Raw genomic sequence first — 14,183 nt, forward strand, 5'->3', positions numbered from 1 at the left:
CCCTTCCCTGGCCTAAATCCGTGCTGGATCATCTCTTTGGCCACCATGACCGAGGCGTTAGACAAGAAAGGCTGGGGGAAAGGTATTCCCTCTTCGTGCTGCTCTGCCAGTACAATCTCGAAAGCTTGATAGACCGTATGTTCGCTCCCTTCTCTCGGTTCAAGATATGGGATGGATGGGTCCCGATAAATGGCATGTTCGTCTTCCCTATGGACCACGATCTCTCGGTCTTCGTACTCGAACTTCACCATCTGGTGAAGAGTGGAAGGCACGGCTCCTGCCGCATGGATCCAAGGTCTGCCAAGGAGAAAATTGTAGGATGTGTCCATGTCGATCACCTGGAAGGTTACTCGAAATTCGACTGGTCCTATGACCAACAACAGGTCTATTTCTCCCATGGTATCTCTCTTGATGCCGTCGAAAGCTCTTACGCAGACATTGTTGGGTCGGATTCTTCCGGTCCCAATTTCCATTCTTTGTAGCGTGGAAAGCGGGCAAATGTCAACACCTGATCCCCCATCCAACATTACCCGCTTGACATAATAGTCTTCGCATTTAACTGTTAGATGCAAAGCCTTGTTGTGTGCCGCTCCTTCCGGGGGTAAATCATTCTTGCTGAAAGAGATTTGGTTAACGGCGAAGAATCTTTCTGTCATCCGCTCTAGTTGTTCCACCGAGGTTTCAACTGGTACATATGCTTCATTCAGGGTTTTCAGTAGGATCTTTTGATGTTCGGTCGACCTCATCAGTAATGACAGCATGGATACTTGTTCAGGGTACTTGCGCAGCTGATCTATCACCTCGTAATCCGGCATTTTCATTTGTTGGAAGAACACTTCCGCTTCTTCAACACTCACGGGCTTCTTTGGCGGGAAGCGCCTTTGTGTGGCGTTGTTCAGTTCTTGGGTATTTGAATACCTTCCAATGGAAGTATTTTCTGGAAGTTCTCCCATGACCTCTTTACCTTTGTACATCACCAAAGTCTTTTGATAATTCCACGGCACTGTGGACGGGTTGGTCATTGGCTTTTGTGGCACGCGTCCGATAACCACTGGCTCATTCAGCCGAGGTGGTTGAATCGTCCCCCGGACCACATAGGCCCCTTTTGGCACGTACATAGGTTTTGTCTTTTTGATCCCGAAGTTCTGCGTCTTCTTGGCTTGACCTCGTGGTATGTAAAGAACTCCATCCTTTATCGGTACCACTTTCTTCTCCAACTTCTTTTCAGGCACTTTCTTTGTAGCTTTGGCCTCTTCCCCCTTTTCTGGTTTTTGGTCCGTTTCGGGCCTCTTTCCCGTGTCGACAATGGCAATTATGGCTTTCAGAGCAGGGTCGAACTCTTTGTCTTCACAAATCATTCCGATCAGCGGCCCATTATTGTGAGCAGGTAATGGATTGTTAGTTACATTCGGGATCTCCTCGTCCCTTAGCACTATTTTCCCTTGCTCTATCAAATTTTCGACCACTCTTTTCAACGACCAGCAGTCATTTGTATCATGTCCCTCGGCCCCTGAATGATAGGCGCATCTGACTCCAGCTTTGTAAGAAGGTGACGTCGGGTTTTGCCTTGTTTGAGGGATTGGTTGCAAGAAACCCAACTGGACCAGCTTTGGGAACAAAGTTGAGTATGGCTCACCGATGGGCGTGAAAGTCCGCCTTCTGGGTGGCTCCTGAGGGCGGAAGTTATTCTGCAGGGGTTGTGGGTTATAGTGGTTGCGGTAAGGAGACTGATTTCTGGGAGGTGGAGCTGGGCCACAGTTGGCTTGTTGTGGTGGATGGGCATAAGGCTGGGCATTCATGACCATATAAGGTTGATAAGCATATGCCAAATTTGAGTGGGGGTAGTAGTGTTGTGGGGCTCTTTCCGGAAAATGGGGCCTGGGATGACGATACTCCGTTGCTTCCGAGGCTGCCATAGTCGTTTCTTCCTTCTTCTTCCCCCTTGTCGTTCCTCCAGACCCGCTTTGGACGGCCTGGGAGGTCGCCCTTATGGCTGCTTGACTCAGAATCCTACCTGTTTTCAAACCATTTTCCACCATCTCTCCAATCTTGATTGCTTCCGCGAATGGCTTACCCATGGCTGACATCATGTTTTGGAAATAGTCAGACTCTTGAGCCTGGAGAAAGGTAGTGACCATTTCCACTTCATCCATGGGAGGCTTCACTCTCGACGCCTGTTCACGCCACTTAATAGCATATTCTCTGAAGCTTTCCGAAGGTTTCTTCTTCAAATTCGACAGAGAGTTTCGGTCTGGCGCAATGTCGATGTTATACTGGAATTGTTTTACAAAATCTCTGGCGAGATCATCCCATATATGCCATCGGGACATTTCCTGATCCATATACCATTCCGAAGCTATCCCTACTAGACTTTCCCCAAAATACGCCATCAGCAGTTCTTCTTTTCCGCCGGCTCCCCGTAATTGGTTGCAGTATTTCTTAAGATGTGCAATGGGGTCACCGTGCCCATCGTATTTCTCGAACTTTGGGGTCTTGAAACCCGTTGGCAGGTGCACGTGAGGGAACATGCACAGGTCGGCGTAAGAGACGCTCTTTTGTCCGCTCAATCCTTGCATATTCTTCAAACTTTGTTCAAGGCTTCTCATTCTCTTGGCAATCTCATTTTGTTCTGCAATTCTGGGGTTCTGATCCTGCCCAGGTGCAAGCTCGCACTGAGGCAGTAGAGGATTAGTACTGGTAGCGAACCTAGTTGGTTCCATTGAGAACGATGGTGCTTGGAATGTAAAGGAGGATGAGTCAAAGCTTGGCTTGTACGTGGTTGGCTGTGCCGTGATCGGGCAAGGCGATGCAGTAAAGATGTTCATGCTTGCATCAGTTGCCGACATTCGGGGATGAGGCTCAGAAGGCGATCCAGCAGAGAAGGCTGAGGTGGCTGGGTACCCGAATGGGGTAGCAGGATAATTTATGGGGACATTAGACGTCCCACTTGACCTGGAGAATAATTCAGGGAATCCGGGGACGACACTTGGCGGTTCTTTCCCATTATTCCAGTCGTCCAGCATTTCCAACATGCGGAGCCGTAGGATTCTATTTTCCTCCGCGGTTGCGGATTCAGGTGTGAGGACAGCTGAGATCGAGCTCTCCTCGGAAACAGGGATTGTTTGTAATGGAATTTCTGAAGACATTTCCACACTTCCTTTTGACCTGGTGAAGTAAGTGTGGGTACTGCTTCTGGTCCTAACAACAGGTAGTTGAACACTTCTCCTTGACCTCGTGAAGTATGAGTGCGAGGCCAGACTTTCACCAAACCAACCGTCTTTTCAAAAACCCTGGTTACTCATCGACAAATGCACGGTTAATTTGCAGCAAATAACAGATAGTTAATCTCACGTTGGGCATGATGCACCTATACAGTTAAGTGGATTACTATATGTTTGCTACGAGAGCATGCGTCATTCCGGCATTTTTTTTTGTTTTTGTTTTTTGTTTTTTTTCTTTTTTTTTTTGTTTTTTTTTTTTTTTTATTTTGCAGTAAAAGAAATGCGACCGAATCCGATGAGGATTGCCTACGTATCATGATGCCTACGTGAATCAGATCAATACGTAGTTCGAAAAACACAAATGATCGTAAAGGAAACAACCTCTTTATTGTTGAAAACATTCTATTACAAACTACATTTGCAAAAGAAAAACGAACTTTGAAAATAAACCTAGATTCAAAAATAGACTAAAAATCACCCGGATGGAAAAAACAAGCGGAAGATGCTAAGATACAGATTTGACCTATGAATGCATTATGGTTTTGAAAATTGGTGTCCGCGGGGCATCGTTCGGCCTTGCCGCGGTCCTAGGCGTGAGATCCCTCTCAAGTTGCTCCAGCTCGTGCATAGTCTGCTTGACATAACCCATTACTGCTGAGAGGACGGTAACGCTGGACATGTTCTCACATCGTAGACATCGTCTGGTGATGGCATGGGCAATGGCCTTGATCCTATCTCTGGTTTGCTTCTTCTCCACGAGTAGGCGTTTTATCTGATCGCTGCATGTCTTAAATACTTGAGCATCTTGTATATGCTGATGCTTCAGTCGCCGTACTTCCAACTTCATCTGGGCTATTGAGTCGTACCAGTATCTGCTCTCCATTTGGAAGTCCTCGGCCTGACTAGCTGCTTTGATCTCAAGTGCAGCCATCTCTCTCTTTACTTTAGCCACAGTCTTCTCGTGGTTGCCTTCCAATTGATTCAGGTACCGGCGATGCTCATCTGCTCTTGCATCCCACTGTGCCCTGAGCTCTGCTATGACGTTTTCAGATTTCTCCAAACTATCTTGCCATTCCCTGATTTCACCTTTTAGCCTTTTTATCAACTGCTCGTCTAATCGATGCCTTGGCTGTTTATCCGCATCCACCCTTATCTGTTTGATCTGGGCTCTGAGCCTTTCGTTGTCCTGAATTAACCTGTTCCGCTCTCCCAGATTGGTAGCATCTTGCACATTGTGCTCATATTTCAAACTTTCCACTTGTTGTTTTAACCTGCTGATTTCGGCGCAATAGCCTCTTTCCTTTGCTAACCAATCTCACTGCCTTTGCGATGATTCGGTGAAATTCCGGATGTGGGGTCTCTTAGCTGGCCTTTCATGCTCAAGTTCCCTTCTATACCATGCAAGGTATCCTGGCGCCGTCTCTCCTTTGGCTCGATCTCGCACGCAAGTATCTGATTTCAAATATTGACACTCACTCCAGATTTGGCGAATCTTTGCTTCTGGGAATTGTCCGTTAGGACTTATCTCAACTGCTTGAGTGCTAAGATCTTCCTCATGAGGTACTGTCTGGCATCTTCCGAACTGTCTCAAAACTCGGCAGGGTGCGTAAGGTTGAATGCTCTTAAGCCCCATCAGTAAGAAATGAGTTTTAGCTGCAGACATATATAGGATCTCATCAACAGGCAACCATCCCAACGTCCATTGTATTTGGCTGGCAGTAAGAGCTTGAAAGAACGAGGTCCATGCCAGGACTCCTTTGGGCAAACTGATCTCTTTGGTTCTCGTGTAAGATTCTTCTATGCAGGTCTTTTCCGGGGAACCATGGCTCAAAATCTCGGAATGATGGCAGAGGTGCTCGGTCATCCATATCTGTAGGAGCAAGTTACAACCTTCGAAGAAATTTCCCCCAGCTTTACAAGCTGTAAGAGCTCGAAAGATGTCAGGATACCACCATAGGCGCGAGAGTACTGTCACTTTGCGTGAGTAAAGTGCTGACGACCCCGGATATCTTCAAATCAATGTTTCCGTCTTTCCTTGGAAATACCAGAAGGCCCAGGAACATCATCATGAACGCTACCCGTCTGTGCTTGTCCCACTTCTGACGAACTCCTTTGCTGCACAGTTTGTTGATTGGATTATTGAATCCCCCCTCATGACCGTACCTATCATATATGAAGCATGGAGTACAAAATCCGGCTGCCAGATCCGGGTTGTGGACTGTTCTGGGTATCTTCAATGAATCTAGGAACCGATGTACCGTGACGACTCTTGGGGCGACCAAGTATTTTTCCCTCAAAGGAAGTTCAGTATTCCCGATGTATCCGGCCATTTCTTCCAAAGTCGGGGTGAGTTCAAAGTCAGAGAAATGGAAAACATTGTGCGCCGGGTCCCAGTAGGTGATCAAAGCCCTTATGATATCTCCCCGAGGTTGGATTTCCAACAGACCCACAAGACCTTTCAGATATTTCTTAACCTCATTTTGTCCTTCAACACCTAGATCATTCCACCATAGCCGTAACTTGACAGGGATTTTGGTCATTATTGAAAAATATTCATTTTGCATCGTGCTCATCCTGCACATTTATTAAGGTGATTTTAAAAAATGACTGACTCAAAAAATATTTTTACAGAGGGGATCAAGTTTTGAACACGGCCTTTAAACACTTCGGGGACGAAGATTTTAAGGCTGTGTGGGTCTATTGGATAAAATGCTAAACAAGACCCAAAGGTGGCTGTTTACGCAAAGTCAGCCTTCTGGCGTCCCTTTCGGGAACATTCGGCTATTTACGACAAAACAACGTCACCTGACTTATTTATGACTCTTTAAAAATTTGAAACGCATTCTTTTTTTTTTTATTATTTTGGCTATTTTAGCAAAATGGGGGTTGAACCCGACGAGGGTTGCCTACGTATCTCACATCCGGTGAGAATCAAACCGGCGTAGTTCGGGCTATCGTGAATAGAGAAAACCAAATAAACCTAAAAATCAAGAATACGTATTTTTATTATTTTTTTTGAAAAGAGATAAAGATTAAAGAAAATATTTATTACTAATTATTTTTTGGGAAATATTTGGACTATTAGTCTGAATTTATAAAAGGGGTACTACAAAAGAAACAACATTTTTTTTGAATTATGAATTTCCGTTTTTTTTTACTTTTAAATAAATACCCTTTTTTTTCTTTTTGATTTTGGAAATGATAAAAAAGAAAATTTGTATTTTTTTTAATTCAAACTAAGAAGACAAATTTTGTTTTTATTCTTTTTTTTTAGGAGAAATTCCGGCGAGGTTTTGACACTACTTGGACATTGGTTTTATTTTTCCAAAATAAGTAATCATCTCCCTACGCTGCTATTTTCCCTCTCTTTTTTTTTAGAAACCGGTCAGCATGCGGAACCGAAGCAAATAAATGCGCAAAACAAATAGGATGCAGCAGGGTGGTCTTTTCATTTAGGTTGCCTATCCTAGACGGACCCAACCCCTGTGTTGAGTCCCCTAAGTCAAATGCAACATGATGCAGATAAGCGTTCCTACTAGGGATCCGGCATGAAATCAAGTTATTCTAGGTTCGCAACCTGGGCATTTGTTCTAGACTGTGTACCCGAGCGGACAACTCGAGTCGAGGAGGGGGCTACGTACCGGGGACCCGCGAGATCGTCCGGCTTTGTAACTTGTCCGACCTCTTTCTTATTTCAGGTATAGACACTAACAGAATAGGGAGTCTCGACCAGCGAGCTTCTCCCCGGAGGTAAGAAGAGAAGGGTTTCGGCACAGTTTATATACAGTTCAGATAATATCAAAGCGGTAAAAGACAACATTCAGCACGTTATATCAAAACATGTAATAAATATCAGATAATAAAGCCAAATATAACAATTATTCTAAGCTCGAATTCTTGAACCCTGAACCAGTGGTTCTGGGTTTTATTCCCCAGCAGAGTCGCCAGAGCTGTCACACCTCCTTTTTGCGCGCCCGCCCCGAAGGGTAAGATGCGCGGGTGGAGTTTTTTCCAATTTAAGTGACAATATTCGAAATAGGATTATTTATTTAATTCAGAGTCGCCACTTGGGAAAGGTTTGGCTTTTGGTGTCCCAAGTCATCGGTTTATCTTGAATCCCAAATCGAGGAAATTTTCGACTTTTCCAAATGAAGTCTGCGAACCAGAAATTCTAAGTAAGGAATTCTGTTGACCCGAGGGAAGGTGTTAGGCACCCTCGAATCTCGTGGTTCTAGCACGGTCGCTTAAATTGTTATAATGGCTAAATATCTGATTTAAATACATGTTATGACTTACGTGCTTTTATTAATTTAAACCGCTTTTATTATTATCATTTATTTTATTTTTTTATAGAATTTGCAACGTCGCGAAAATGTATCTCGAACCACGTCGCAATCAATGCGCCCGTAGTTGTTGACCATTTCGACTCCGTTGAGATTTGGATTTGGGTCACATCAATGTACACCCAAGTTTTAAGAATATAATCTAATTAAGTTGTGCCTAAAGGGTCTAGCGCGTTATTATTTTGTAGAAGGCCGTGAAATTCACTAAACAGCCTATCCTGAATTCTAAATAATTATTATGGTTATTTATTGAGGGCCCCGCAATTTTGCATTTTTATTTGGCGAGGCTCGTCTCTATTTTAGAAAGGATATCCTAAAGTGGCTACGTTTTTAATACATTTGTCCTAAAACTAGAAGAAGAGGTATATGCTAATTTAATTATATGCTTTGGCCTGATCCGGATTCTTATGATTAATTATCTACGAAGTTAAGAAAACATTATACTTTAATGAAAAATGCTTTAATTTGACAAGGAATCACATACAAGCTAACGAAATACAACACTTAATCCGAACATTTCTTGAGTTGAACTTAACTAAACTTATTTGGACTAGATTAAAGGATTTAGCTACTAGATATCGTTACTAATAAGACTTTGAATGTGACCCTAGGTACTGCCCAACGGAACCCAAAAAAAAGACTAAATGAAACAGAAACAGCGTTGTACAAGGTCGGAGTATACATACCCCATACTAACAAACAACTACCGAACTAAAACACAAAGGGGTAAACTCAGTCGAATGTCAGTACATACTTTCGAACTGTTGAATTATAAACTAATCAATTTTTACAGGCCCGTTAATGTACCATGAATATTACAACAAATACTTGAACTTCTTCAACCTTTTTCATTTCATGCTTTCAAACTGTTTCAGTTACATCAATATGGGACTTGAAATGTGTACCTGGAAATACTGAAAATGCAAAGGAGAAGAAGAAGAAGATGTGGAAATCAGCAGCAGCAAGAAACAGGACTAGCAATAGCAGCAGGACAGGAAACAGAATAGCAGCAGCAAGAATCAGAGTAACAGCAGCAATCAGGACAGCACAACAGAAAAGATTCTATTGCAAGGTGGAACTAGAGTTGAAGAGGAAACAGCCAAATGAAACAGCACACAGTGTGATGGCAACAAAACTCCAGACAATCCAATTCTGAGATATACCAAATGCAACAAAACACTAACAATAATCTCGATTGAAACTTAGACGAAGCAAAACTGCCTGACGTATTGACAACAGATGAACTTCAGACAAAACAAGACCAAGTTTCTGATTTCTGTTTTATCTCTTTCTTGCTCTCTTTCTATTTCTGTATCTATGTGTATCTATCAGATCTCTTCTTTTTCTTCCCTCCTCACTTTTGTGTATCTTCCTGTCTGTATCTCCCTCTATTGTGTGTGTGTGTGTTTTCCTCTAATCCCAGGGTCTTGTATATATTTTTCTATCAGATGTCCTTCCCCCCTTTATAAGCCTTAACACTACCCCTTTTAACAGCCTGTTTAGAATATCACCATACCCCTCCCATGTGCCTTCCATTTTCAAGTCCCACTTTAGCTAATTAAGTATTAAACCCCATCATTCCCTTGGCAGGCTTAACTTTCCATTTTATTAACTAAAAGCAAACATGGGCAGCAGGATGTAGTCTGACAGCACATGCTGTCAAACTATTTAATTCAAAAAGGGCCTTTATGCCCATGTCGTGCACATGCCCCCCAGTTCAGATTACCATTACAGCCTAACCTTAGATTTCTGAAATCAAATTAGCAATTATAAGTAACTGAACTTGGTTCTTAATTGATTCAGGCAATGTTCAACAGAAGCAAATCGATTTATTTTGTTCAGACAGTTGAAACTAATTGACGACACATGTCGACTCGACTATATTAGCATTAACATACACAATCGTAGCCAAAAATCAGACATTTAAACAGTATCGATACATGATTCGAATTATACTGACTGAGCAAAGTGGTACTCGAGGAACCAATTGATCAGTCAACATTTGAAATTCAACTAATTGCACAACAAATACATACACACATTATCAGAACAAGTAGAAGAAGACACTCGATCAAACAACAAAGGTTCAGGCAAAGTGGACAAACAGAAGTTGATAAAATTAAAACAAACATGAACGGACTTTTAGTCAATCACACAGACTAAACAGAAATAAGAAAAGAAAAAGCAAGACTCACCTCAAATCTCGAAAAATCACAACCTTAACTCGGATTCGGACAGACCTTTCTTAAGGCTGAACGGACTTTAATCGAAGTGTTTCTCAGATGAGAAACACTTCGATTAAGGTCCATTAGACCTTAATCCTTTGGTTTGAACAAGACACGGACCATCGACGAAGACCTTTAAAGTTCAAAAACTAGATCCGGGATTCATGCTTCCCTGGTCAGATTCGGACCAAACCAAGTATGGTTTGGTCACGAGGGGGTCTGGGGAGTGTCTGGTGTGAAGCTGGGGTTAAACGGTGTAGATCGAGTTTTGACTCGAATCTTCAAATGAAGATTCGAGAAGGTGGGATGGTATTCGAACTACGTGGTTAACAGATCCATGTTCCGGATGGCAAGGGGGTTCTATGGTGTTAAGGGCGAGGTCACCGGCGTTCATACCGCCGGGTTTCTGGTGAAGGGAGATGGGGGCGGCTAGGGTTTGAGGGTAAGGGTCTGTGGAGACGAAGGCTGGGGTATTGGATATGGGGGCAGGGTATGTTAAGGGCTTATATATGGAATGGGTGGGTTGATCTCAACCGTTAGATCAATCTAGATCTACGGTCTGGATCTGAGGGCTTAAGTGGAACGGTGTCGTTTCGAGGGTAAAGGGTTTGGGTTGGTCCGGGTAGAAACGGGTCGGGGCCATTAGTGGGTTATGGGGAGGTGATCTTGGCCGTTGATCAATCTGAGATCAACGGCCCAGATCAGTTTGGACCAAAACGGCGTCGTTTGGACACCCTGGGTATCAGCTGGTGTGGACCGGGCAAGCCTGGTTTGGACGTTGTTTGTTTTGGGCCAATTTTAATAAATTGGCCCAATCCGGAAGAAGAAAAGATTTTTTTTTCTTTTCTTTTTTTTTTATTTTAAAAACAAAACTAAGCAAAAATCAAATTAAAATTAAACACATACTCAATACAATTATTTGCACACACACTGAAATATTTCAAAACAGGTAAAACCAAACAAAATAAAATCACGGACGAAGACGCCTATTTATGATTTTCTATTTAACGACCGGATTACGGTTCGAATTATGCATGACACACACATTTTTTTGTGTTTTGTTTTAATAAAGTAAAAATGGGCAAAAATCGTAAATAACCAACAAAGTGTCATGTAAAAATCCAAAATTTGTACAGCAGGGCCAATTATTATTATTTTTTATTTCTTTTGGAGTGATTGTCGTGCGAAACAAAAATCACGTGCTCACAATTAGTATCACCATAGAAATCATAGGAAAAATATGAACAACATGAAATCCAGAAGAAAGATGCAAATCAAAGTAAAAATGATAGCTAGTAAATAGGTCATGCACTGAAAAGCGAAATAGTAAGACACAACGTTGCCACTATCTGTCTTAGACAAAAACCCTACCAGCCTATTCTCACAAAGGTACGAAGTAAGGCAAGAATCAGCTACCTCCTAACCTAGAACTCTAATACTCGACCTCCACATCTTCCTATCAAGTGTCATGCCCTCGAAAATCTGAAGCCTCGCCATATTCTGCATGATCACCTCTCCCCAATACTTCTTAGGTTGCCCTCTACTTCTTCTCATGCCCTCCACAACCAGCCGCTCGCACCTCCTTACCAGAGCATCTGGGCTTCTCCTCTTAACATGCCCAAACCATCTGAGCTTCGCTTCCCGCATCTTGTCATCAATGGGAGCCACGTGCACCTTCTCCCGAATATCATCATTCCTAATCTTATCCATCCTAGTGTGCCCGCACATCCACCTCAACATCCTCATTTTTGCTACTTTCATCTTCTGGATATGTGAGTTTTTAACAGACCAACACTCAGCCCCATACATCATGGCCGGTCTAACTACTGCTTTATAGAACTTACCTTTGAATATCGGTGGCACTCTCTTGTCATACAAGACTCCAGATACTAACCTCCACTTCATCCATCCTACCCCAATACGGTGTGTGACATCCTCGTCGATCTGCCCTCCGCCATGGATCACCAACCCAAGGTACCTAAAACTACCTCTACTTGGGATGACCTGTGATTCAAGCCTCACATCCACGCCCACCTCCCCCGGCTCAGCGCTAAACTTACACTCTAGGTATTTCGTTTTCGTCCTGCTAAGCTTGAAACCCTTAGACTCAAGAGCCTGTCTCCAAACCTCCAACCTCTCATTAACACCGGCTCTCGACTCATCAATCAGAACTATGTCATCGGCTAATAACATGCACCATGGCACCTCCCCTTGAATATGGTGTGTTAACGCGCCTATCACCAGGGCGAATAAGAACGGACTGAGCGCAGAACCTTGGTGTAACCCTATTACAACTGGAAAAAGCTCTGGGTCGCCTCCTACAATCCTAACCCGAGTCTTAGCCCCATCATACATGTCCTTAATCGCCATAATGTAGGGAATCAATACACCTTTTGCTTCCAAGCATCTCCAGAGAACTTTTCTAGAAACCCTGTCATACGCTTTCTCTAGGTCAATAAACACCATATGTAGATCCTTCTTCCTCTCTCTGTACAGTTCCACCAACCTCCTAACAAGGTGTATAACTTTTGTAGTAGAACGACCCGATATGAAGCCGAACTGGTTGTTGGATACAGACACTGTTATCCTCACCCTCGCTTCAACCACCCTCTCCCACACTTTCATGGTATGACTCAGTAATTTGATACCCCTATAATTGTTACAGCTCTGAATATCACCTTTGTTCTTATATATTGGAACCAGCGTGCTCCACCTCCACTTATCCGGCATCCGCTTCTCCTTAAAAATAATATTAAACAACCCAGTCAACCACTCCAAACCTGCTCTCCCCACACACTTCCAAAATTCCATCAGAATCTCGTATAACTCCCATAACCTCCTCAACCTTGATACACCTGTAGCACCCAAAGTCACGGTGACTCTCGGAATGCTCCAATTCTCCTAGCACAATATCCCGATCCCCTTCTTCATTCAGAAGTTTATGAAAGTAAGTTTGTTATCTCCTCTTAATCTGGGCATCTTCCATCAATACTCTACCATCTTCGTCCTTGATGAATCTCACTTGGTCCAAATCCCGAGACTTCCTCTCTCTCTCAACTTGGTCAGTCGGAATAACTTCTTCTCCCCGCCTTTTTCCCCTAGTTCCTCATACATATGACCATAAGCCGCAGTCTTAGCCTTTGTGACCATTAGCTTAGCTTCCTTCCTGGCTACCTTATACCTTTCCATGCACGCTCGCCTCTCCTCCTCACCTATGTTCCCCATTAACTTGAGGTACGCCGCCTTTTTCGCTCCCACTTTACCTTGGACCACTTCATTCCACCACCAGTCTCCTTTGTGCCCACCAGAAACGCCCGTTGAGGCCCCTAACACCTCTCTCGCAGCCTCTCTTATACAGTCTATTATTGCTGACCATATAGTGCTCGCATCACCACTGCTCCTCCAAGCTCCCATAGCCGACAACCGCCCTTCCAACTCTTGGGCTTTATCCTTAGTTAAGACTCTCCACCTGATTCTCGGTCTTTCTCGAGCTGACCTTTTCCTTCTCTTTAACATAATACCAACGTCCATTACTAAGAGCCTATGCTGCGTCGCGTGTATCTCATACGGAATCACCTTGCAATCCTTGTACAACCATCTATCACACCTCCTAAGGAGGAGATAGTCAATCTGAGACTTCGCCACCACATTTTAAAAAGTAACCAAATGCTCCTCCCTATTTGGAAAGCTAGAGTTCGCAATCACCAACCCAAAAGCCTTAGCGAAGTCCAACAGCGAGGTACCTCCTCCATTCCTCTCTCTAAAATAGAAGCCTCCATGCACCTCGCTATAACCACCTGCGGTCGATCTAATATGACCATTGAAATCCCTTCCGATGAATAGCTTCTCAGCAGGCAAAACCTGGCGCACAATCTCATCTAATCCCTCCCAGAATCGCTGATTAGCCTCCTTATCTAGGGCCGCATGCAGTGCATAGGCACTAACGACATTTAAGGTGCACTCTCTAACCACCAACTTAATAATCATCAATCTATCATTCACTCGTCTAACCTCAACCCCAGACTCTCTAAGTTCCCTATCTACCAAGATACCTACTCTATTCTTACCTTTTTGGACTCCTGAGTACCACAGTTTATACCCGTCCGCGTCCTTCGCCCTCGACCCTACCCACCATGTCTCCTGGACACACGCTATATTGACCTTCCTATTCTGGAGGATCTTCGCCAACTCTATAGACTTACCCGTCAATGTACCTATATTCCATGACCCGATTCTCAACCTATAGACACCCTTGATCCCATTACCTCCCTTGCCTCCCGCCCCACCCCTTAACCCCTGCCCTACCTCCCGCACCACCCCCCATTCCCCCCGAGAACATGACCTCACTCAACCATCCCAGACCACAGTCACTATACCTACGACAGACTGAGTGG

The 14,183-nt window shown here is 43.7% G+C and overlaps 1 protein-coding gene across 1 annotated transcript; it reads right to left on the bottom strand.

The window, feature by feature from the left end:
• Positions 1 to 12,807: 12,807 nt before the first annotated feature.
• On the bottom strand, positions 12,808 to 13,320 carry LOC138886820 (uncharacterized). The gene has a single exon (XM_070168510.1). The coding sequence runs from the start codon at positions 13,318 to 13,320 to the stop codon at positions 12,808 to 12,810; it is 513 nt and encodes a 170-aa protein (XP_070024611.1).
• Positions 13,321 to 14,183: the final 863 nt, after the last annotated feature.

This window comes from Nicotiana sylvestris, chromosome 3 (genome assembly GCF_000393655.2).
Source record: "Nicotiana sylvestris chromosome 3, ASM39365v2, whole genome shotgun sequence".
NCBI lineage: Eukaryota > Viridiplantae > Streptophyta > Magnoliopsida > Solanales > Solanaceae > Nicotiana > Nicotiana sylvestris.

Excerpts from the sequence above, each read along its gene's own strand:
- LOC138886820 (XM_070168510.1), bottom strand. The coding sequence starts at position 13,320 with ATGGACGTTGGTATTATGTTAAAGAGAAGGAAAAGGTCAGCTCGAGAA.